General features: G+C 43.2%; 1 protein-coding gene across 2 annotated transcripts in view; it reads left to right on the top strand.

The window, feature by feature from the left end:
* WNT2 (Wnt family member 2) overlaps nucleotides 1–25108 on the top strand; it is a 59181-nt gene extending 34073 nt beyond the window's left edge. Inside the window, exons 5-6 of one of the 2 annotated variants that reach the window (XR_007121582.1) lie at nucleotides 10141–11926; nucleotides 25098–25108. Coding sequence is in view for 1 of the 2 variants with exons in the window: in XM_047695527.1 (XP_047551483.1) it covers nucleotides 10141–10370 (230 nt within the window). In the remaining variant the exon portion in view is untranslated. Of the gene's footprint in view, nucleotides 1–10140; nucleotides 14556–25097 lie in introns of those variants that run through there. The other variant, XM_047695527.1, reaches the window with a different exon arrangement.
* Nucleotides 25109–26299: the final 1191 nt, after the last annotated feature.

Here is a 26299-nt window from a genome sequence, read left to right as displayed (position 1 = left end):
CATCTTGGCCCATCACCAGGTCCTCCTAAAATGCATCAGGGATCTAGTTCAGAAAGCCTTCCTTGTTCCTTGACTCACAGCATATACCATGAGCTTTAGTAAGTTGATTTATGTATTTGTTCGGTCTCTGTCTGTCCCACTGGATTCTGATTCCATGATGGCGTGGTATGTCTGATCACCACTGGGTCGCCAGCACCTAGCATGTAGACTGCTGAACTGAGTGGAATGGCAAGTTATAAAGGACATAAAATATGCTCATCGTAGGAGCTGAATTCTTAGTTATGTTGGTGCAGGGTCATAACTTAAAGATAACTTGGTTTCTTTGACAGGTGATTATTAAGCATGTCTTCACTCATTGCTGATGATAATACACGGCCTGTGAAAATTCCCATTTAAACTGAAATGTGAAAGGGAACTTTCCCTCATGTTCAAGTGCATTAGTGGACCATGTAAAGAGCTGAAGCTGTTGGTGGCTGCCCATTTCCCTGGAAGAGATAAAACTCTCATAGGCAACAGTAGACTATATTGATGGCTTTTAGTCTCCACCAAATACTCAGTTCTTTTACTCTGTGTGGGACTACTTCTTAGTTCATCCGATTTTGTTGTTAATGCAAGCAAAATACTTCTAATACTACTTTATGTTATAGGCGTGATCTGTAAGTCTGCCTTTCCTTTCAGAATGTAGGTGTACTAAATTTATTAAACTTTTAGGATACACTGAAAAGGGCTCTAATTTGAACTGACAGTGGCAATCAGATTGAATTGTGAAAATTGAAAGGAAAAAGAAAAAGAAAAAGAAAAAAAGAAAATTTCAGAAAAAAGGAAACAAAATTCTCATTTTCCTATTTTTGAAGTCTTTGACATAATTGGCACCAACAGAAATTTACCAAATTGAGGTCTTTCTTTTTTGTAACAGAAAAAAACTAAAATGTCATAAACAAAAGAATGAACTTAACATATTTTAAAACAATGTATTTGCTTACTTCATGTGAGCTTTCCCCATGGAACCTATTTTGTGCTGGTGTGGTTGATCTCTTCTTTAAATCTATGCAAATCCTGTATTCCTAACCATTCCTGGCATTATGGCTCAGTAGACTTTGGTGCGACCCATCACTACCTATTACTGTTTTTAGTGATTACTGATTGGGTAGCCGTGGACAACTTAACTTCTCTGGGTCTCTTCACATATGTGTTTTATTCAGAAAGTCCCGTAAATGAATGAGTGAATTGTGAATAAATTTCACTCTAAGTTTGCCATCACAGAACCTGAACTTGATGTCACAGACTCCCTTAGGTTGCTATTTTCAATTTCTATCTTTTAAAAAATGTGCTGCATTTCTTTGCATGTGTTCTCTGTATATCCAGTGAGATCATCTGAGTAGAAACCAGGCTGTTAGCTAGCTTACTCTGACCTTAGTGCCTGAGGACTCAGTGGCCGCTCCCTGGGGAAGCATGCCCTCCTTTGTCAAGGAAAAGCTGATCTTCATTTTTAAGAAATTGTTTTTAATTTAATATTTAATGAATTGGGACTTTATATGTTGACAGCTGAGCACTATGTAGTGTATAGAAAAAATATAAGATCCAACCTCTGTCCTTGGGGAGACAAGATGCATGAGAAATCATCAAACATTTTGTAACAGTATATGAACTCTATTGCATGACACACATTATAGGACTTGAGAGGGGGGTCAGGTGGGCAAGGAGCAGAAACAGGGATTCCTCTATGGAAAGTGCTCAAATAGGTCCAAATCTAGAAGAATGTGAAGACTTCTGATCCAGTGAAGGGAGGAAAACCCAGGACAGCAGATGAGAGTATCTCCCATGAGGAAACAGCCTACATAGCTAGTCAAGTGAATGGGACAGTGAGGATTTGGCCTGCTCCTAAAAGGTATAGGTGGGCGAGCAATGGGAAATAAACTTGGGTAGACTAGGTGTGCCAGACATGGAGAGCCTTGAAGAGTCTGAACTTAACTCTAATTCCATGATAGGATTTGTTAATTTAATGGGACATGCTTTCTTATGCCAGTCAAGCTTTTCCTGGTTATTAGAAAAATGTTGAATAAAATCCTCTGAGAGAAAGGGAGATACTGTCTTTCCTAGTTTTAGGTTTACAATTCTTACTACGCGAGGGGGAAGCCGTGTGCGTAGATGAATGTGCGGTCTCTAACATTTGCTCTAACATTCTTTTCTTCCCTCGATAAATCTGTGTCGTTAATGACAACATGTAAGTCAACCAGAGGAGAAACAGCCGATTGGATGACGGGCTTAAGTGAATCTTGCTTTATGTCCTAATGGTCAACATATGGGCTTCTGTCAGCCTGGAGTGGCAGGAATTTCCAAAGACACAGGCCCATCCACAGAGAAAGACCGTTCGAGAGAGCGCCCTTCCTCCAAGGTCCCAGAGGTGTGGGTCTGGGAACTATTAGCAAAAGTTCTCCGTCCTCCTCTGCTGTCAGGAAGATGCATGTCGGTGGAGACAGAAATGTTTTTGCACTGGGAACCCTGACTCCATTATTAATTTTATAGCTCTAGGGAAGGGATGCTTGATTCTGTAAAGTTCCCGCGGCACTGCCCCACCAAAAGTGAGTCCGATGGTCCCAGCTTGCGGGATTTAGAAACTCTGGTTCTTCACCCTCCTTTATCCCCCGTGCACATGGGAACTCTGTGAAGGGTGAGGACCACACTTGTGGGGAGGAGAAAGGAAGATCTGGCTAGAACTCACACCTTCCCATGGCATAGACATTCCTGACTGCCTGGATCTTATGGACACTGAGTCGGGGCAGATAATCTCCTAGCAGTGTGGTGTGAAGGCGACAGAGGAAGGCTGGGTTCCCTGAGGCCACGTCTGCCACACTCCGTCTGGAAACTGGGATCCGAACCCAGGCAGGCCACACATCAGGTCACATTTCACAAACCTAAACCTAAGGGAAGTCAGGGAAAAGAGCTCGGACTGGCAACTTATCTTAGGTAAACTAAGTAAATCAATGTGCAGTAGGAGATAACATTATAAATCACTATGAATGATTTTTAAAGAAATGTGAGGCATCTCATATATGTTTATCTTCTTACCATATACCACTTTGGGAAACTAATGATAGGGCCATTACTCAAAATATTTTTAAAACTTCCGTTGAAGTATTTGTAAAGCCCACCACACGAGCTTTTGCGGATGCTGTAAGATGCAGATATGTGACCTATAAAGGTCCATTTGGGTTTAGGACATGTCTCAGCAAATCTTAACAGTCAAGTCCAGGGGAGAGTTAGGTGAGGGAACAGGCTAAGACATGCTATTTTGGGTGAGAGGCAAATTGGTGCTATTGGCTTTCCTGAATCAGAAAGTTGTGCTTAGCAAGAGTTCTTCCCAATGTTTTCAACCATGGCCCCATCAGTGACGGAAGTTAAAACCACCTTGAGGTTTTGGGAGGTGTGCATGTTGGTATAACAAAGAAATGGTCTTGTCCCTCAAAAAGGTGACAGGAGTTCAGCGGGGCTCTTAGTACAGGGACAATGCATGGAGGCCACTAACTGCATGCTAACTAGCCTTTCTCATTCTCATGTAACTGTAGTCGTCTTCACTGTCTGTGGCATGGCATATGCTGGCGAAAAAGTCCCTTCCAAAAAGATTACGCATCAGGACTTTTGCAAGTTCTTCATTTGCTAAAAGGATGAAGGGAGAGAGCAGGAAGGGTTTTAAAGTTCATCCTCCTGGGATCTGGCAGGGCTGTGGGCTGGTGCTCTCTGCCAGATGCCACCACGGTCAAGAACTTGAGCTCTGGACTCACACAAGCCTGGCTTCCCCTCCTGACCTGCCTGCTGCCAGCTGTGTGATCAAGTTCCTCCCCCTTCTCCACTCCCCCATTTCCTAACTGGTAATCACAGACCCTACTTTCTAAGCTTACAGGAATTAAATTAGATAATACAGGCAAAATGCTTCTCACAGGCCCTAGCCCGTGTTGGTGCCCCATAATTATTGGCTCCAGTTATGAACAAAAAGAAGAGAAAGAGGATGGAAAAGAAGGCAGAGGGCAAGGAAGCAAGAAGAATGAGGGGAAGAGAGGAACAAGGCAAGGAGGCATGGGCTTCGGACTTCAGGCTGACGTTGGAGCTGGTTTTATTAACCTGGGGGTTCCTGCTGTGGTCCTAGGCAGGACCACCAATTAACTGAGGATTGACTCATTAATGAATGGTATAGCATTGGGCGGGGGAGATCTAGAAGTGTATGTCTCAATATTTAGAACTAAACAAGAGGGAAGATCATAGAACTCGGAGGGTCCCTTTCACAAGGTGCTCACACACACACACACACACACACACACACACACACTCTTACAGTCTTGATTCTTTTCTCCTATTTAAGAATAATGGTGACGTCTTCTGTTTGGGAAAGGACAGTGGGAGGTCCCTAAGACAGCAGAGCCCTTCTGCTATCATTGATAATAGGGTTTTATTATAATTCCAGTAAAGAAAAGCAGTGCCAGCAAATTTTGTATAGATTCTGAACCCTAGAAATGTTCTTTTCAGGGTTTTGGTGAAATGGCTCTATATTCTGCTTGAATGACAGCAAGCGTCAAAACTGCTCTCCTTCCCTACAGTCTGTCATTAAATCTACTCAGATGCAAACCCCAAAGGAAGAGCTAATTTGTAGTCCATCGTCCTGTAGCCTCTTGGTCTCCCCAGACGACAGAGCTGCCCTGCACCTCTTGGCTGGCACATTCCTGAGAGCCTGGGGTCCTCGCAAGGGGGCCATTCCTCCACCAGGCTGTGACCCCTGTTCTCACATCAGAGGCTCTCAACCTTCAAAATCCCTTCTCCTCTTCCTCCTTCTGGGCCCTCTTCATGTCCGGTTTGGGCGGCCAGTGGAGAGTGGTGTGTCCAGATGAGTGGTGTTCTCTGGTGTTCTGTAACCGAACGCTGAGCTACTGAGATCTCAGTGCCAGAGGCTTTGTCTCCTCGACTGAAACCACTTCTGAGTTAAGCTCTTGTCAGTGGCCATCACTTTGACCACCTCTCTCAGAGATCTGATGGCACTGAGGTCACTTCCCTAAGCCCTCCTTCTGTTCAGAATCTCGTTCAACTTTTTGCATCCGAAGGACAAAAACAACCCAACCATCGCTGTGGCTGGTCAGACCACTAGCTCAGGACCTTGTTAGGCTTCAGGCCACTGGGGAAAGGTCACCAAGTTTGACATCAGTAAAAAGCCCATAGCCCGATTCGGGAATAAGACTCTTCACCTCCCTGTTCCAGCCGCAACCCCCCCCCCCCACACACACACCTCACAGAACCAAGGGGGAGAGAAAATTCCAATTGCGTGCATTCTTATTTTAATGAATGCATATTGGTGGAAGTGAAGAATGCTTATGGGTGTGCAGGTTTATGGAAAAAACACAAAAAGGTGAAAATTCAGCAGCCTCTGGGGAGGCAGGTGGCAGTGCTTCTCACACCCGTTGGGGGGGTCTCCTTTGCACCATGGCTCAGTGGTCACCTCTGAGGTAAAGATTTCCCACTCTGCTTCTCTACGCTGACCTCTCTCCTGAGTCCCAAAGAGTATTTTCAGTGAATGTTCCTGCCTGGAGGACCCACTATCAACAGCAAAGTCAATGTGTTGAAAACAAAACTCAGTATCTCGGCTCAAAGCCTGCCCCTTTCCAGGTGTCCCACCCCAAGGAAGGTCACCAGCATAAACCCAGTCACTCGAGCCAGAAGCCTGGGAGTATTTCCTGACCCTCACCCTCTGTGTCCTGCCCATCCTGCCTCCTCCAAGGTCCCCTGAACCCTTTAACCTCTCCCACCCCCACCAGCACTGTCCTTGTCCCGGTCACCCTGTGTCCTCCCCAGGGCACTTCATGGCTAACTTGGCTCCTTGCCTTTACCCTGGCTCTCTTCACTCCATCTGACCCCAGCACCCACCGTGAGCCTTCTGAATATAAATCCACCATGTCCCCCTTTGGGTAAAAGCTCTTGGTACCCTCTTTCGTCCTTGAGTTAAAGTTTCAACGCCCTCACCTGTCCCACAAGGCCTTCCACATCCTGGCTTCTGCCCACCTCTCCCGCTCACCTCTTGCCACACTCTCCTTTGAATGCTGCCCTCTAGCCAGGTTAAACACCTTTCTGCTCCTCACATATCAGAATTTTGCTGGTTTCCTGGTTTTGCCTATGTGGCCTCCTCCCTCTTCTTTTTGTTACTGGAGCATAAAACACATACAGAAAAGTGCACACCACCTATATAGCTCAGGGAATGGTCTCCAGTGAACACACCCATATAATCTATGCCCAGACCAAGACCTGAAGAGGACTGGTATTCCAGAAACCTCCTTCATGCCCCTTTTCACTATTTCCCAAGGGAAATCACTATCCTGAGTTCTTTTTTTTTTTTTAAAGATTTTATTTATTTATTTGACAGAGATAGATCACAAGTAGGCAGAGAGGCAGGCAGAGAGAGAGAGAAGGAAGCAGGCTCCCTGCTGAGCAGAGAGCCCGATGCGGGACTCGATCCCAGGAAACCTGAGATCATGACCTGAGCCGAAGGCAGCGGCTTAACCCACTGAGCCACCCAGGCGCCCCCACTATCCTGAGTTCTAGTAGCATAGACTGATTTTTCCCACTTTCATACTTTATGTAATTAGAACCTACCGAATTGTGTCTGATGTCTACTGCTGCATAAAAAAACCACCCATAAATTTCACAGTCTAAAACAACCTGAAAGTCCCATCTCAGACTCATCAGTCCTTGCTGCCATGCTCTTTTGTCCACTTTGCCACCAAGCTTCTTGAAAACTGGCCACACTCCGTGTCCATCTGCCCTTGCCCCCATTCACTCTGCGATCACTGCTGCGTCCTGTGGTTCTGCTAAAGCAGCTCTCCTTAGAGAGTGCCTGTTACCTCCATCGTGTTGAGCCAAGTGCTCAGTTTTCAGTCTTTTCCTCCTAACCCCCTGCCCCCAATTCTGTGAGTCCCCAAGTCCTAGTGATTCTCCCCCCTTTCACCCATCACGTATTTGTCCTATGCTCATCATCTCCTGCCTGGACTAACCAGCTGCTTCAAGGATACCTCCCTGCCCCATTCCAGCAGGCTTTCTGCTGATGACAAATCTGGACAGGCTTGCTGCTCACCATGGGATGAAACCCAAACTGTAGCAAGGCAGGAAGGCCCTGAACCCCTGCCTCCCCATGCCTGTGCCGCGGCCACACTGGCTCTGCGTCCCATGAACGCACCCCAGGGGGTCTGCTGGGAGGTTCTGTCTTACCCAAGATGCCCTTTGCCCCCTTCTCCCTCCAGACCTACTTATCCTCTCCATCCTACCTCCAAAGCCACCTCTGTAAAACTGTGCTGGTAACAGCTTCTTTTCTGACCCTGTTTGCTGCTATTGGTATTAATAACACGCATTATCATTACTATATATTTGACTCACTCTCTCTGGAACATAAGCTCCTCAGAGCAGGATCTCTGTTTTGTTCTGATATATCCCCAGCTCCCACAACTGTGCCTAGCACATAGTAGGCACTCAATAAACACTGGCTAATGAGTAGAAGGGTAACATTCACTGAGCCCTTATTTGACAGGTGTTTTTCCTGCAGGATCTCATTCCCTCCTCATCACAGTCCTGTGAGGAAGGAACTCCATTTTTATCCCAGATTCGCAAGGGAAGAAACTGACGCCTACTACGATGAAACAGCTTGCCCAAGGTCACCCAGCTGATACATGGCAAAAGCTAAGACTTGGATCCTGATGTGTCCAAGCTCTAAATAACCTGATTCTACCATCGTGAGTTTGTCTCCAGTGGTGCTTTGCCCAAACCTCTCCTGGAGGTTACAGAAGGTCTTTAGCAAACAGAACAGTTATCTTGAAGTAGTGTAGGTACCTCTTTACATAGTAATCTCTTCATTATAGTATGAGTTCTCAGAGAACAGGAAGTGAATTCTAATTATTTTACCTCTCCACCACCACTACCCAAAACTCTAAAGAGTCGGCACAGTGTCTTAAATGTTTGTGTTCATTAGATGTTTGTTGAATGAAGTAACAGGCGTGCTGTTAAGAAGCAGTCCTTCTTGTCCAGTCAGTAATTCTGAGCACTGTCCTGACGATTGCCCCCAACCGCGTGCTGCCTTTTCTGTGTGCTTCTTCAGCACGATAGAGGCTCCTGGCCATCCCTGGCTGACCCCCTTCTCCCCCCTGACCCCAGCCCTTTGCCATCCTTCCGGTCATCATGAAATCCCCTGCCTGTCTTCCTGCCGTCAGTGGCCTGATCACGCAGAACGAGTTCGCCCAGCCCTCTCCTCTTCTTGACCTCGCGGCCTGCTGGAACCTGGCTGCTTCCTGGGTCATTCTTGACAGGCAGGGCAGCATGACAGTTATGTAGATAATTGGAACACAGTTTGGATTGCGGTAAACAAAAAGAGAGTCACGAGGCAGGGCAGGAGTTATGAAGCAGGAGAAATTCCTTGTTAAATGATAGAGGAACTGGAAATGAATGAAGACCCTGTCTTTTTCATCCTGACAGACTTTTTTTTTTTTTAATTTTAAATAAGGAGCTTAGCTTCTCTCAGTTTGTCAATTATTTAGGATTGTTGATTGCAAGTAATAGAAACCGGAGTGGTTTAAGCTGAAAGGGGAAATTTATCATAAGGATACAGAATCTCTAGGAACCCAAAGGTTGGAATACAGCCAGGCCTCAGGGATATATGGAAGCAGCTCCAGGAAGATAGTCCAGAATCTGGGCGGCAACCTCTTTCCATGTCTTGTCTTCACTGTCTAAGTACATCCGTCTCGTTCTTACTTCTCTGTAGACCTCCACTTGCCCACATATTTCATCATGGTGCATGGCTGCCAGGGGCTACTGAATATGTATTTGGCACAACTGCGTAACTCCCACAAAACTGCCAGTCCCCAGGGAAATCCACCAGTCCCCAGGCCCTGTCCAGTCACCTGCCACCAGCAGAACCAGTGATGGTGTTCAGCATGGCTGCCAAGTGTCCATTTCTGTGCCGGAGAAGAAGCAGGATGGATCCTTCTGAGCTGAGCAAACTCTCCACAAAGGCCCACTACACTTTGTTCTGTTGTCTAATAATACTCTTTTGAAAGAATTCCGGTGCGGGGCGCCTGGGTGGCTCAGTGGGTTAGGCCTCTGCCTTCGGCTCAGGTCATGATCTCAGGGTCCTGGGATCGAGCCCCGCATCGGGCTCTCTGCTCACCAGGGAGCCTGCTTCCTCCTCTCTCTCTCTCTGCCTGCCTCTCTGCCTACTTGTGATCTGTCAAATAAATGAATAATATCTTTAAAAAAAAAAAAAAAAGAAAAAAAAAAAAAAAAAGAAAGAATTCCGGTGCTTCCCCAGGAATAGAAAACATGAAGAGGCATCCTGTCATTGAGAGTCTTTTTCAGACACAAATACATAAAAATGAATTGCCATTTAGGAAACCTCACCTTAAATAACTAAGACAATGTTCCAGTGGTAGTTCCCAATAGGTTTTTAAGCCATTTCTGTTCATTGCAGGCTTGTCATCCTGGCTTCGCCCAGGAGCCTCACACACCTCTAGATGGTCCATTGGCCCACAGCGCTTGTGGTAAAGCAGACGGGCGTTGCTCCCTCCTCAAGGTCTTACACCAACGATGCCCACGCCTCCCCCTCAGCAGCCAGAGTTTCTCTCCTCTTTCACATAAGGCAGGGTAGTCAGGTCTGGGGAGAGAGAATCCTCTCCCTTTGAGGGAGTTCTGACAACTCCTGAACCTGGGTCATGGCTTCCTTGATGTGGTTTGAGGGCAGGTGAGAGGGATCTAGGATAGATCCTTCTTTCATTCTGAGCTGGCCTTGCACACTCCGTGATCCACCAGTGCAAGCCTGGGTAGGGCTAAACTCAAAACGTTTATCCAGCTCAGAAGTGGGAGCCCTAGAGGTAAGTTGCCCGAGGCAGCTCCAAAGTTTCGCATCAGTCTTCCTCAGACTTGGCCCTGTGGGCAGGGCTTCACTCACCGCGGCCCCGTGCCTGGGGATGACAGACCCTGCGTGGGCCTCAGAACAGGGGCTCAGCCCCAGGCTGTGGTGACGAGGGGCCGGGCACCATCCCGGAGGAGGGATTCTCCCACTTCTGAGGCTTGTTGTATTCCGCCCACACCTTCTCAGTGACCCCTCCCCGGCTTGTCTTTCAGGCTCCCCAGGGACAGCAGGCCGCGTGTGCAACCTGACTTCCCGTGGCATGGACAGCTGCGAGGTCATGTGCTGCGGGAGAGGCTACGACACCTCCCGGGTCACCCGGATGACCAAGTGCGAGTGTAAGTTCCACTGGTGCTGTGCCGTGCGCTGTCAGGACTGTCTGGAGGCCCTGGACGTGCACACGTGCAAGGCCCCCAAGAGCGCTGACTGGGCGGCTCCCACATGACGTCGGCGGAAGGCCCCGCCCACCTGCCCTCCTGCAAGGACTCCGTGGGATCTGCAAGGACCCTGGGCCGCTGGGCTTTCTCGGGGAGATACTTCCTAAGGCATGTGACCTTTGTCTCAACAGAAGGCCCTTCTCCCTCCCTTAGGGCCCCAGGACAGGGGCCACATGCTGCACATAAAGCATGCCTTATCCTCCCCGACTTCCAGCATTCTGGGGGCACATCTCTTCCTGGTTAGGACAGACTGCTAAGAGGGGAAGGGGGGTGGCGGCGGGGTGGGGGTTGTCGAGCTGATCCCAGTCTCCGCCCACCTAGACCTTTCCTCTTTCTGGAGCACTTGGCCAGAGGGAAAGAGTGTCCCAAAGGAGCTTTTTCTCTGTCTCACAATAAATGTTCACAGTTTGAGAAATTCTGTACTTCGCTCTGGAGGATAAAGACAGCAGGACCAATTGCCACTGAATTAACTTTAAATCTTGAAAAGACCAAGCAAGGCTTCTGCCTGATCAAGTGATTTTCACAGCCAACCCCTTCAGGGGTAATTGGTAATTGCTTGGAGAAGAATGGCTTTCAATGGACTTTAGGTTTCAAATGCATATTTTTCAAGGTGTTTATTGCCTTATTAAAGTCTGATGTGACAAGGTGGGACCATTGTCCTTTGGTACAGTTTGGAATCTTTACAATTTCAAGAGCCTCAGAAAGGAATTGCTCTGCATTACTGTCCCCTTGATATAAAGAAGCTTTAAGGAATGAGACTTCTTCCTTAGGATCTGAAAGGAATTTAAAAGAAGATTGGCAGTGTTCTGGCAGTGTTCTCTACCTATTGAGGGAAGATGGAAGAAAATAACTTGGTAAGTGGAATATCAGAAAATGTGTCTGTACAGATAAGGAAAAAAGGGGGAATGATATTTCTGTCTGTTATGATGCATGTGACCCGTGGAATTGTGTAGACAAAATGGCTTTGAGAAAGAAAACTTCAGGGATGACAAGACCAGGGAACCAGCACGCTGACAGAGAGTTTCCAGAGCTAAGTCACGCCTGCACCATAAACAGATGCCCAGGACGAGTTGGCCACGTGTGCCGAGGAGCACCAGCTTCTACCCATCCCCCGTCAAGCATGTTCAAAAGAGCTGTCACGTTGAATTGTGTTCATCTGAGGCTGACAAGATGACAAGACACCAGAGCCTAGAGCAAATGACACACAGCTTTGCTTATATAGTTGGCAACCCTAGTTTATTATACTGCAAACAAATTGTCATTTGGAGACTATATTTAAGGGACCAGCTATAATTATGGGAACATCAATGTGCAAATCATGGCTGGCTTCGGCCATGAGACAAAAGATGACATTCAGGGAAAATAGAGAAGCTGCCACCCCATTTTGCAAAGTAAGTGAAAGAAAGGTGAAATATCTGAAGATAGTTCTCATCCCCTTGGTACAGTGAGGTTCTGGTTCTCAGTGTGGTCTCTTTGCATTTACTAAGAAGATGTTCCATTCTCTGTACCCCGTGCCCGGTGACAGGCTCACTTGTTCATTGGGAGCCTGGCCTTCAGTTTCTCAGTCCTTGCAGGACATCTAGACGGAGGCTCACGGAGAACAACCTGCTGGGATCCTTTGCCAGAATTAACGCTTGCCTCCTAGCCCTTGTCAAAACGACAGAATTCATCTCCATTCCCTCACTTCCAAACCCCAAAATTTGTCATCTGATTTTTCCAGAGTAGCTCTATCCTCTTCTTATTCTGTAGATTCAGAGGGTGGCAAGAGTGGAGCAGGAGAGAGTTGCTCTGAGCTCAGCGTGGGCCTTCAGGGGTGAGTGGGAAGTCCAGGCAGGTGGACGGTCTTAGTTACACTACAGCTGCCTGTGGACGCCTTTCTGGGGGTGGTGAGGGGACTTGCACAGTGGTCCCACAGCTGTCAGCCCTTCTGCCTGCTGGATGAACTATGAAATCATAACTCCATGGGTGCATATAGAAATGGAGAGGATCTAAGAGGACATCTCAGCTCCCTCCACTCTGTATCTGGGGAAGCTGAGACCAAGAGAAGTAAAGGCCTTTGTGCACTTATCTGCCATTGCCCCCCATCTCCATGGCAAACAGAGGAGTCAGGAAAGTCAAGCACTTTATCTAATTTGTCTCAGAATTAACCCAAGTGGATTCTAAGTCATTTAGCATCCAAAGGGGATGGTCATGATTTCTTTTCATTGCTGGGATGTTTTGATCTGACTTTGATTTCATGCTGAGATGCAGCCTTCTTGATAATGAGCAAGGGCACAAATTTTCCTAAGCTGTACGGGAGGCTATGGCAGCCGTCTCAAGTGGCGGTGGGCGTGGCCATCACGGAGGGCACAATAAGAGAGTGAAGTATTTTTATCTGCTTTTACTTCTGAAAGAGGAAATCTCCACTACTAAGGAAAACATTTAAAAACAGTTGAAGATAAATTCAAACTCATTTTCTTTAGGGTTTGGTGGAGGATCGAGACAGCATGATTCTAAGTCACACTGAGCTCTTGATTACCCGAGGCTTTTAAGGGAATGTGTGGCACAAATTATCCAAAACAAAATGAAAGAATCTGCTCAGTTCAGATCCCTTACAAATTCCCTCTCAATGAAAATCTTACTATAAAACAAAGATTTCTAGACCCAAGAGGATGCTCACTAATGTTCTGCAGTACCGAAAAAAGTTCTAACATGATAGGAGATCTCGACTAACTCAGTGGGGTTTTCTACAATAAAGATATCACCCACACAGGCCTCTGATCTTAGCAAATGAGTTGTCTTCTTCAGTCATTGTGCCTTCCTACATTGGTCTGCACTTCGCAAGACTGGACTGGACTGATCTGTGTATTCTGTGAGCACGCCTTGTCGGGGTGCATCCTGGTTACCCTCGGACAACCTCTCACATTCAAGCTCTAGCACGAGAGCCCCAAGGGCCAGGACCACACTCAGCCGTGGCTCTGTGCCCCTCCAGGATGGAGGTCCCGGCACAATACGGATATCACCAGACTGAAAGGAACATTCCCGAAGGATCTATCAAATGGCAACATATTCTGTGTGGGGCTGGATGGTGCGGAAAAGACTGAGAGGGAAAGAGCCAGGTGGCTGTTGCCACGTGACTGGCTGAACTTGGTGACGGAGCAGAGTGGCTTTCTCAGCTCCAGTGGGTAACTGCCGCCCTTCCTCCTATGGTCATTTCCCTGTCCCTTCCCAGCATCTACTCCCCGAGGGGGCATCGGGAGGCCCAGAGGTGCAGAGCCTCGGGCCACTGCCCACATCCTCCTCGCCCATGGTGTAGCTCTGTGCAAGGCTGCCCAGGTTCATTTCAAGAGATGTTCTTGATCGTCAGAACCATATTCCTTTCTGTTGGAGTTACCACGGAGCTTGATAACATCAGGTATCACGTTTGTTTTTCAAAGAAAGTAGCTCTTGAGTCAGAAAATCGAACTTCACATTGACATTTCTCAGCCTGATTAATTTATTAAGGAATCTTCCATCAGCTCTACAAAACCTAAAGCAGGGCTCCTTCCGAAGCAACCAACATGACTGAGCATGCACTTGTCCTCGATGGCATTTTCAGGCCAAGATATTGTTATTACGTCTCATTTATTAAAGGTTAGCCCGGGGCTGGTGTTGTCTCACTCAGCTGAAGAACATTCATCTCCCCTCTTGCCTGTTCTCCAAATAAAGGCTCAGAGAGGCGTCCAATCGACCAGAACCATCCTTTTGTGTCTGTTTACTGTACTTCAACCTGGGTTTCCTTCTCTTAAGAGCAAGAAACGTACTTTTAACAAATAAACCTCGCCAGTTCCAAAGCTGGTGAATTGCTTTTGTCAGGTCTACGCTGACCTTCTGCAAAACAGCCCGCTGGTAGCAGCTTACAAAGGCATGCTTATTTTGCCATTCTCCTTAGCTAGGCAGAGAAAATTCTCACTCATCCATGAGAATGTTCTTTACATTTTTCCAGGGGATCAGCAAGGTGACAGGTGGTCTGCAAAGCCCAACATGATTATTATTTTTCTAAGTCAGAGTTGTTCCAACTCTAGGTTTTTTTTCCCCCTGATATTCACATGATTCCTGTTTAACCAAACCTCCCACTTTCATGAGCTAATAAAAGTGTCACGCAGATTGTTACAAAGAACTATTGTTATTTACAAGTCTACATTTTCTGTGAAATCAAAACATAATAAAGAGAATTTTCAGTGTTGACTTTGTTATTTTAAACTTGTGATAGTCTTGCTAAACCCCCTGGTGGAAAGAAATCCCTGCGGGTTATGGGAATTATTCCCTTGTCTTCTCTCAGGAATACACTTCCTATGCAACATTATTAAGAGGTGGCTTTCAAGTTTGTAAAGATTTTCGGGGAAGACTGTTGGCTTACCTTACTTATAAATACTCATGTGAACTCATGGGTAAGGCTTATATTCCTGACTGAGGGATTATTCCACATTTTCACCTGGTGTTGCCATTTAAGTGCTTACCCCCTCTAGGTGCCAGCATGCTTTGGCTGTGTTCATAAATTCAGTGTCTCTCCACAGCAGCTAGACCCATGCTGCTGACCTCTCCAAATTATTGCTTTCCATGTAGAGTGCTTGCTTTTGGTTAAAATGGTATTTTTTTCACCTTGATTAGAAACATACAAGGTCCCTTGCCCCTGAATTGAAATCTGTGTGTCCTGACTGTGGGTGCTACTCACATGCAAGTAGGGAAAGCTTGGAAAATGGAAATAAACTCTCCTCCAGCAAAGGAAATCCACCCAACATTTGCTTTTCCCTGATGAACTATTTTGGGGTGGCCTGACTAAGCAAGGTGCTGACTGTGCCTATCAAGTACCCCAAGGTGGCCTGATTATCAGGCTGCTTGTGGTCCCTCTAGGATGAGCTGCAGAAGAAGTAATGAGGTAATGATACATGTGTCTACATGGGTTCTTTGAAGACCATTTTCCCCAAATATTTTTGCCCAAACATTATCAATGAAACTTCCCTATTCGCTAGCCCTTCGGGTGAGAAGACTATCTTAGACATTGTACGATCTTCAAAAGCAACCCTTTGTCTACACACTAGATGCCAGGGGTACTCTCCTGCTTCTGCGATGTGACAACCAAAAGTGTCCCCAGACATTGCCAGATGTTCCTGGTGAGGGCAGGAGGAAGCAAGGTGTAAGACAAAACCGTTCCCAGTTGAGAACCACTGATATAATACTTTGCATCAAGTCCTCTATCGGAATGCAATCCATACACATTTCTGCCATTTTCAGTTAGGAACAATTCACTGGGAGTGATAGTTTAATGGGATTAAATCTCTGTATTAATGCATCAGACTAACTGGGAAGGAATCTTTTGGAATGGGCGTATTGGAGAACCCCTCAGGAGCATGGGGCAGAACAAGACAGGCTGAGACTTGAAGGTCACTGTATGTCCTGGGAGGGTGGAAAGCACCAGGCTCCTGGGTTTCTCCAGATGGTCATTAACTGTAGGGAATCAAAGGAAGGATGGAAGCTTAGCAAGGAAAAACAACAGTGTGGTTTCAGAAGCTGGAGACAAAAATCTTCTTAGGAACTCCTCATTTTTATAACACTCGGTGGGAAAGAAAAGCCCCCAGATATGGCCTGGAAGGTGAAAGAGTGAAACTGTTACAGCTCTGCATAAAATAGTTGGGTAATTCTGAGCTTCTCAGAACAGAGAGGAGGCACCAAAACATGGAGAAAGACTGAGTTTAGGCAATAAAATAAAATAAAATAAAATAAAATAAAAATAGAATCTCCAATTTAAGGCTAGGATGGATATCATTTGCGGGTTAATCATTGAACACCGACCCCCCCCCACCCCCACATACACACTGCCAGTTGTCCCTACTGCAGGTAACGCTAGCCTTGTACGGGCAGAATTTTAGGAGAGTGAAGCAATCCAGGTGCTGTCCAGTATGTGTCAGCGAAGAGCAGGAAGGGGAGACCACATGCCAGATGCAACATGGGGCAGAGTAGAGAAAGAAACAAGCCTGAATGGCAGATAAAGGATAACCTTAGCTGGACGGAGGACTTGGGACCAATGACGACTGGCTGAAAGAAGGAAGTGAAAAGCCAGTCTTCTTCTACTTGACAATTTTTCATGGGCCCAACTGAATTTATATTTTAGGTTGCCCATGAAAATAAAGACCAGACAAAACCACTTGGATGAACAAATATCTCTTCATCTGTTCCTTCATGCTATGATCTATTTCTAGATAATAGAGCATAATTAAAATCTGATCAACATTATCAGCTTACCATTTAGACTATTTTTGGACTCTTAGCTTGATTTTGTAATTTCCGAGTAGTGACTGACCCTGTGAAAGCCCCTGTAATTGAATCATAGGTTCTGGATTTCCCCAGGCAGTCCACCCAACCCTATTTTAACAGCCCTGCAGGCCTTCCTAAGTTCCATGGATGAGAGGAATCATGTTACTGCCCACAAACCCAATTTGAATAATTAAATGACGAAGATGCCTGCAGTGTCCAGGCAGCCAGATTGCTCACACTGGTTACTTCAGCAGAGGCTGGGGAACTTGGCAACCCATCTGTGAATGCTTCGGGGCCTCATGTTACAGGTGGAGGTGACACACTGAACAAATAGCAGGAAATATAGAAAACAAAATCCGAATTGGAGTCTCCAAAGTCTACCTGCCCAAACGGAACTTTGGCATCTGCCCCTCGATTATTAGTCTGCAATAGTAATCAAGACTTCATGAAAGGCCTTGAACTCTGAGTTGTCATTGTGGAATCATGCTTAATCAAGACAAATATTCCCAGTCTAAGAGTACAACGAGAAGAAGGGAGTATGGGTTTAATTTTCTTATATATTGCTGTAACTATAAACAATGCCTTATCTTCTCAGCAATTCTCAGGAAATAATAAGCACCAGTGTTTTGTGGGTATTCACACCAGCCCTTGGAGATTTTATTTGAATCATGATTCACAGATGAGAAATTTCCCTCTTCTACAGGGCTTAGTAACTGGAGTAAGAATTACTCAGTACACTGTACAGACAAATGAATTTGAATGCTTCTGGCTAGTAACCATTCATTCACTGGTGATTTTCTTTCATTTATTTCTGAACTGACTGAACTGGTCAGGATGATCCCTCTGGTTTGTATATTGTAGATATACAATTAAATGGTGTCTGAGAATTAGGTTGTTCTGTCATATGGATACGAGACTTCAACAGAGCACTGAGGTTACATGACACTTCCAAGAGTCTGAGAGTAAGGATTCATGGAATCCTGGAATGTCACATTTGGAAGGAACAATGCACATAATTTATTCTAATCTCCACATCTTATTCATGGGAAAACAGAAGAGATTTCATGGTTCAGACTGTGATATAAGCAAGACACTGAATCATCTTCAGGGAAGAACAATTATTATTCATTCAATCAGTCTGTACTGAGCATCTACTGAGTCAACTGCTCTGCTACATACAGTCCTGGAAACGCAGCAGTGACTAAGACAGACGTGCCCTTGCTCGGAGCCTTTGGGGAGGGCTAACACAGAACACGTGTTCTTCACTTCTTACCTTACAAACACTTCTACGTACATGCTTGGATTTAGCCTTACAACTACCCTTAGATATAGATATGGTTTTCCTCCTTTTTAAGATGAGAAGAATTTCAGAGGGATTTGGTAATTGGCCCAAGATCATAAAAAGACATAGAAGAGGCTGGGTCTGGACTCAAATATTTGTATTTTAACTCTGATTCCAGTGTCCTTTCCAGTATATCAGAGCACCCTCTGATTAAAACTCAGTCACAAGTATTCTGTCCAACGAGCTATTGAAAATGATTCAGTTGGTTCAATGACCACATTTTCCAAACAAAAATTAGGATGTGCAGACTGTCAAAATCTGTCTATGATTTCTGATTAAATTTATACACAATCCAGAGAACAAATCATATGCAGATATATATTTAACAAAGCTCTACCAGAATATAAGTGACTTTTAGTTATACATTTAACAAAAAACTTTTATTTAAAATAAAATGGCTTCTAAATCCTCCTAGAAAATCTGGAATTTCTGGTCAGAAGAATTCCTCTTTTCCTTGTTATATGGAGATTCAACCCACAGTTGAAGATGGTTAAAAATAACAAGGACCAACCCAAACCTGGTATAAATCATGATTTATTTAAGTTTTCCTCAAACCCCTACCTAATGCTTGATTACTCAGGTTGAATTAACATGTCAATAATTTTTAAAGATAGTTTTCATAATAGTCTTGGCCTCTTATACTGAGGAAGAAAGTCAAAAGTTCCTTAGCAACAATGCCCAAGAAAAAACTTTCAGAATTGTATTAAACATAATAATGTATTTTAAAATAGTTTTAAAGGTAGAAAGTGCATATAAATATGATATAAGCATCTACTAGGATTAATAGTATTTTCACTTTGTTTAACGTAAAGTATAGGTGGTCTTTCTATAAAACCAGATGTGGAGGTTTGTATAATCCTAGATTATTAGATAATGTCTCTAGAAACAACAGGTGATCTTTCCTCTGCCTTCTAATGCAGAAACAATCCAGTAGGGCTGGAGTAAAACATGTTGCTGGCACTGACCTCTAATTGATCTTGAATTAATCCAATCTTGCAGTTGGGATTTTTTTCTGGTGGTGGCCAAATTAGTAGAAGAAAGTTCTCTTCAGAGTATAAGGGAACCAAGGACAAGATCTTACATGAATATCTGAGGAATGTAGGAGATCAAGAAAGAATTTTTATCTAAATGGAATCTTAAATGATGGGTCAGGGGAGAGGGTGGAGTGTTTGTCACAATTATTCTAGAAGTGTATGGAATAGATTTATACGCATGTTTATTCATGGCAAAAAAAAAAAAAGTCCCCAGATATGCATTTTAATTTGTGAGAAGGCTGCTAAGAAATGTGAGCTCATGGAGAAGGGGTGGTCCTTAAAATAAATAAATAAATAAAATCCAGGGAGTGTAATCCTGCCTAGAATGTGATTCATTCTTTTGGACCAATAAATAGAGTGAGATGATGTCCAAAAGCAATTTCCCTATTTCTTGGACATGTAAGCATTTTTCCTTATAACAACTATAGCAGAAACCGTTCCCTATGTAGATTATATTGACAATCATGAGGGGAAACAACTCATCCCCAAATGCCATTTTCCTCTCATCGACCAAAAATTGGGGCCTAAAAATTTCACCCTTACCAATGCTGCCTGGGAGTTAAGAACTTATCTTTCAAAACTCTTCTTTTAAAATGTATAAATGTTATTCAGCTCCCTTCCCTAATTTAACAATTATTTATTCAACAAATACCTGACACAATTAACCATCTACCAAATATTTCCCCCAGTGTTGGGGAAACAGCATTGAATAAAGTAAATGAAATCAACGAGACTTCTATTTCTGGTAATATGGAAGATTATTCCCAAAAGAAGCCTTCTGAAGCAAAATGCTTAGAAATTTAACATAGGTAAAATAAATATCCTTTAAAATATATATAAACTCTCCCATTCCCACCTTCAAATACAGGAAATCTCCAAATGTTAAAAATGAAGAGGATGCTAAAAATTCAAGACTTAGTGCCCCCCATGGAGGTTTATTAATCTGCTTCTCTAGAAGACTGGGTATTTATTTATTTATGAGAGAAAGGAGAGAGAGTACAAGAGCCCGTGAGCAGTGGGGAAGGGGCAGAGGAAGAGAAAGAACCTCAAGCAGACTCTACAGTGAGCACAGAGTCCGATAAGTGCTTGATCTCATGAGCTGGAGATCATGACCTGAGCCAAAATGAAGAATCAGACACTTAATAACTGACTGAGTCACCCAGGTGCTCCTAGAAGATTGGGCTTTAAATTAAAGGCCAACGCAGGGCAGGAAACAGGGTTTTGGGTCTTCTTGAGGTGAGGAGTCGATATTAAGATACAGCATTCCATCTCTTCCCACATGAAGTCAGAATCGTCAGAGGGCAATACAGTCAATTAAAGAAAAATCTGACCACCAGCACAGAGAATCAACCGGGAACAAGTTTGGCTCTGAAATGACATTAGGGGAGGAAAAAAATTAATATAAATATATAGCCCTGACCATTTACAGCTTATCAGCCTCTCTTTGTTAAGTTTGATGTTAGAATGAATGTAACCTATACACTTCAAAAATTGCCTAGCCATTGAATTAGCCTTAAAACAAAACAAAACAAAACAAAAAATAGTTCTAAGTTTTTTTTTAAATTTGTTTATTTGACAGAGAGAGATCACAAGTAGGCAGAGCAGCAGAGACAGAGCAGAGACAGAGGGGGAATAAGGCTCCCTGGTGAGCAGAGAGCCCGATGCAGGGCTCAAACTCAGGATCCTGAGATCATGACCTGAGCCACCCAGGTGCCCCCCAAAAAACAAAATAGTTCTAGATTGAGATGCCTAGCAGATACAAGAACAAAACCTCTGTGGGGGTCACATTTTCAGCCAGTCTGTAGAAGATTCTCACATATAATACTTCACCAAATCTGAATTAATAAATTAAAATTACAAAACATACTACAAAATAAGCCACCATGACTGAGAATCACAGAAGAAAAATAAATACACTTAGACTCCCAAGAGTATCAGATAATAAAATTACTATACACAGATAATAAAAACAAATCAGTTTGGGAATGATTTTCAAAAGGATAATGAATAATAAATACAAATATATAATACTTAAAGGAAAAAAAGAGTAACCTAAAAGATATTTGTAAAAGAACTAAAAAGAACATCCAGTAATTAAAAATATAACCACTGATATGAAAACAGTGATTTTCTGCCTATGACCACTGCTGAGGAAGCATTGTTAAACTCTTTCCTCTGGCCACAACCATATATAATTCAGAATCTCTCAAAGAGACCAAAGAACTGTAGAAGCTTTTCATTAAAGGTTTGAACTTCAAAACAACCAGTGGTAGACTGAAAAATACGAGTAACGCTCACAGATTGTATGGCAATGAAAGATCTAAACGCCAAGCACTCTAGAAGCTTTGGGCTTGTGACTTAAGCCATTGTGGTGCAAGCATATGCAGTCGTGAATGCAAGGCTACACAAGATGGATGGAAGTGTCATAGAACCATAGAAGGTGTCCCAAGAGAAGGTTTTTCAAGACTAGGTACACAGTTACCTATGAAAAAGACCTTTTGTTAGTGGCATTAAAGAAGACACTGAAGGGGCGCCTGGGTGGCTCAGTGGGTTAAGCCGCTGCCTTCGGCTCAGGTCATGATCCCAGGTCCTGGGTTCAAGTCCCACATCGGGCTTTCTGCTCAGCGGGGAGCCTGCTTCCTCCTCTCTCTCTGCCTCCCTCTCTGCCTACTTGTGATTTCTCTCTGTCAAATAAATAAATAAAATCTTTAAAAAAAAAAAAAAAGAAGACACTGAAGAACATCATTTAAGAGATTATTTTGAGCAATATGGGAAGACTGAGGTGACTGAAATCATTGCCAACTAGGATAGTGACAAGAAAGAAGGATTTGCTTTTGTAAACTTTGCTGACCATAACCCCATGGATAAGACTGTCATTCAGATATACCATACTATGACAGCTAGACTTGTGAAGTGGTAAGAGTCCTCCTTAAGCAAGAAATAGCCAGTGTCTCATCTAGGTCAAAGTAGTTCTTAAAATGTTGGCAGTTGTTGTGGAGGTTATTGTAGGGGAATGAAAACTTTGGTCATGGAGGAAACTTCAAGGGTTGTTATGGCTTTGGTGGTGGCAGCTATGATGGCTGTAATTGATTTGGTAATAACAGAAGCAGTTTTGGTGGTGGTAGAAGTTGCAATAACTTTGGGAATTACAACAATCAATCTTCAGATTCTGGATCCATGAAGACGGGAAGCTTCTCTGGTTCTTGTGGTGGTGAAGGCCGATACTTTGCTAAACCACAAAACCAAGGTGGTTATGGATGTCTAAGCAAAATCAGTAGTTATGGCAACAGGAGAGATTTTAATTACTGCCAAGAAAAAAAGTTAGCAGAAGAGGAGAGCCAGAGAAGTGACAGAAAAACTATGGGTTACAATAGGTTTGTGAACTCAGCCAATCACAGTGGCAGAGACTAATTGCCTCAAGAAAAAAAAAATAAGGATGGTAATTTGTGACTAATTGTATAACAGGTATTTTAGAACAGAAGTTCTCTGAAAAGTGAAAAGCATTCCAACGAAAGGTTTTAATGTAGTTTTTTGTTGTTGTTCACATGTTGTTAATTGATAACTGTAATAGTCTAATCATAATGCTGATTAAATGTGTCTGTTAAAAAATTCATTGGATGTGGTAAATAGAAAAGTAGATACAGCTAAAGAGAGAATTAGTGAAGTGGAAAATATGTCTAAGGAAATTACCTAGAATTCTGCCCAAGATATTAAAAAAAGCAGGGGGGTGGGATATGAAGGAGTTGAGGGACAGAGAAAGTAGAATTAATAGGTCCATCATATGTCTTAAGACAGGAATTCCAGAAAGAAAGAAGAGAGATAGGCCAGCAATATAGTTTAGCAGTTAAGCATCTGCCTTTGGCTCAGGTTGTGATCTCGGGGTCTTGGGATCAAGCCCCAAGTTGGGGTCCTTGCTCAGCTAGAAGTCTGCTTTTCCCTCTCTCTCTGTCCCTCAGCCTACTTGTGCATTCTCTCTCTCTTTAATAAATAGATAAAATCCTTAAAAGAAGGAGAAGAAGAAGAAGAAGAAGAAGAAGAAGAAGAAGAAGAAGAAGAAGTAGTAGTAGTAGTAGTAGTAGTAGTAGTAGTAGTAGAAGACAACAACAATGACAGAAAGTGAGAAAGATCAGCAATTTCCAGAATGGATGAAAGATATAAATCTTTAGTGTCAAGAAGCAAAAGCTCCAAGTAGTTCTAAAACAAAATACATCCACACAAAAATATATTGTTGCAAAAGTGCAGAGAGTAGAAGAAAAAGAAATTTCAAAAGCTACCAAAGAGAAAGACAAGCTACCTAGAAAAGAAAATCAGACCACAAGTAGACTATTCCAGAGCAGTGATAGAAAACAAGGTGGCACTTGAATCATATTTTCAAAACCCTGGAAAAAAAATCAATCTATAACTTTATAGCCAGCTGAACCATTAAAGAACAAGAGTAAAATAAAGACATTTCAGACAAAATCTACCAAGAACAGATCATATCTATAGGAACCTCAGAACAAATGCTTAATCCAAAAGAAATGCAAGAGGAAAGGTTGAGCAAATAAATTTGTATACATGCAAATGGACATATAAAAATAACTAGGAATTACTCATTTCTAGTAACAGAACAAGGTTAAACAAAGTGTTGGTAACAATATGAAGATGGAAAGGAATGGACCAAAATTAAGCATTTTAAATTTGTTTATATTGTTAGGAAGGTGGGAAGAAATACTATAAACTTTAGGCATTGTTAGGTAAGCATGCCACAATTTTAAGGATAACTATTAAGACAAAAATGTACAATTTCCTATTTAGTAAGGATATAAAATTTTTTTTTAATTCTTCAACCAATCTAAAAGGAGGATAGATGTGTAGGTGTGGATGCAGGAGGACTTAGGCTAAAAGTAGGGAAACTGGATAGGATTCTATTGCTCATAATAGCAATATACATATCTAGATATAAACAATAATGATTGTTCAGAATTATAAGAAAAAATCTAAAAAACTTTAGTAATGCAAATAAGGGATACTTTGAATGGATAGATTATGATAGAACTAATATTGTAATTTGTCAACTTTTTACTAAAATTTATCTATAAATTTACAATTCTAACACAAGACCAGCCAAGGATGATTATGATGGTTTTCCTTACCCTCTTTTTCTCCTTTTCCCTGCACCACTTACCCTTTTACTTCTCACTTCTTAATTCAACTATAGAGCACCAGGCATTTGCAAATATTCAATAAATTAGTATTCTTTTAAAATAAAAGAATAAGTGAATTATTCAACTGTTCTGCAAGCAATTTCTGATTTACATTCACAAAAAAAGTCCCATCAAGGATGAAACACAATACATATCAAGATAATAACTAACTTTGAATCTCTTTATAAGTATGCAAGCTAGGGGCGCCTGGGTGGCTCAGTGGGTTAAGCCGCTGCCTTCGGCTCAGGTCATGATCTCAGAGTCCTGGGATCGAGCCCCACATCGGGCTCTCTGCTCAGCGGGGAGCCTGCTTCCTCCTCTCTCTCTGCCTGCCTCTCTGCCTTCTTGTGATCTCTCTGTCAGATAAATAAAAATTAAAAAAAAATCTATAAAAAAATAATAATAAGTATGCAAGCTAACCCTTTGCCAAGGACTCTTTGTGAGTTGATTACAATTGGAAAATTACTGTAGAAGTGTTCTTGAAAGACACAAGTAGATGACAATATTGACTCTTAGTGTTAATCTAATGAAAATAACCCACATTAATTAAAATGTAAGAGTAGAAGACTGTTACTCATTACTTTCTAAATACTTCTTAAAGTTAACAAAACTCCGACTTTCTATAATAATTTCTATAGTTCCTTAAATATCATGTGGCTCAAGAAGTATCTTCAATTTATATATATAATACATTCAATTTATATATATACATAAAATGACTCATGAAAGCATCAGAAATTCACATTTCTTTTCTTTTCTTTTTTTTAAGATTTTATTTATTTATTTGACAGAGATCATAAGTAGGCAGAGAGGCAGGCAGAGAGAGAGAGGAGGAAGTAGGCTCCCCTCTGAGCCTGATGCGGGCTCGATCCTAGGACCCTGGGATCATGACCTGAGCAGAAGACAGAGGCTTTAACCCACTGAGCCACCCAGGTGCCCCAGAAATTAACATTCTGATCAATTTCCTATAAATGATCAAAAATCTCAAATGCCTAATGGTCCCTGACAGCTGATTGTCTTGAAACACATAAATATTAACATGTTACTAAGAATTACATTTCCCCATATCTTTATCAGCTTTACACATTTCCCCTGTTTATTGCTTAGTCATTCCTAATTAGCACAAATCCAGGGGCTCTCTTGGGATTCCTACTTCAAACTGTCCAAGAATCCCAGGGATTCACTGAGCCCGGGTGTGTCAGTACTTCCAAATGGGGTAACGGAAGAGTCTCCTTGGTCTATAGGCAGTCCTGCTTCTGTGACTTTTACAAGAATCATGTCATCACTGATCACGAAGCCTGGATCAAGTATCAGGTGGATACCCTTGCCAGGCCAGATCCCTGCCCAACCCAAGGCTCATGCTTGGGCTCCAAGTTTAGAGCTCTTCATTTTCTCTCACATATTCAGCTATTGCTCTCGAAGAATGACAGCACATCTTAGCGGCTAGTCCAGCGGGGCTTCAGTCTCACTTATGTGTTTCTCGAGAACTCTTGCTTTTGTCCATCCTGTATCACCAGCAGATTCTCTCATGAGAGACCCCCCCACCCAGGGCTTTTGGGGTCCTCTCATGCCAGCAGATCACTTGTTAGTGCCACACTCTTAAAAGCAGGTTTCTCTCATTTTAGTCAGGAAGAAGAGAAGAAGGTCTTGAATTCATTCATTTATGGAAGCCTTTTTAAGTTTTTAAGTTTTTAAAAGTTCTGTTACAACTCTTTCCTAGGCAAGGAGAGTCTAAGACTAACAACAAAATGATTGCTCTTGTAATGGAGGAAGTTTGCTCCAGATGAACTTGGGTCTTCATTCCTGTACCTCGTAGTCATGGTCCCCAGATACAGCCGCCTGAGCAGCTCGTCTGCGCCCTCTGCTCCCAGGTAAGATACAGTAGCCTAGAGCAGGCCAAACCCTCCTACTGTGACAACTCAACATTTCTTTCACACGTCCTCCTTGCTCCTTAGCCAGAGCCTCTCTCAACTTGAGCTTCTCAGCCCTCTATGTGGGAAATTTGTATTAGAGATATGGTTTCTCTAATGGTCCTCTAAAAAGGACCATTGGCACAAATGGTCCTTTTTAAACACAAACAAACCATCTCTTAAGGGCCCAGA

The sequence above is a fragment of the Lutra lutra genome, chromosome 11 (genome assembly GCF_902655055.1).
Source record: "Lutra lutra chromosome 11, mLutLut1.2, whole genome shotgun sequence".
Taxonomy (NCBI): domain Eukaryota; kingdom Metazoa; phylum Chordata; class Mammalia; order Carnivora; family Mustelidae; genus Lutra; species Lutra lutra.
Note: the sequence above shows the minus strand (reverse complement) of the source record. Positions and strands in the feature narration are given on the sequence as shown.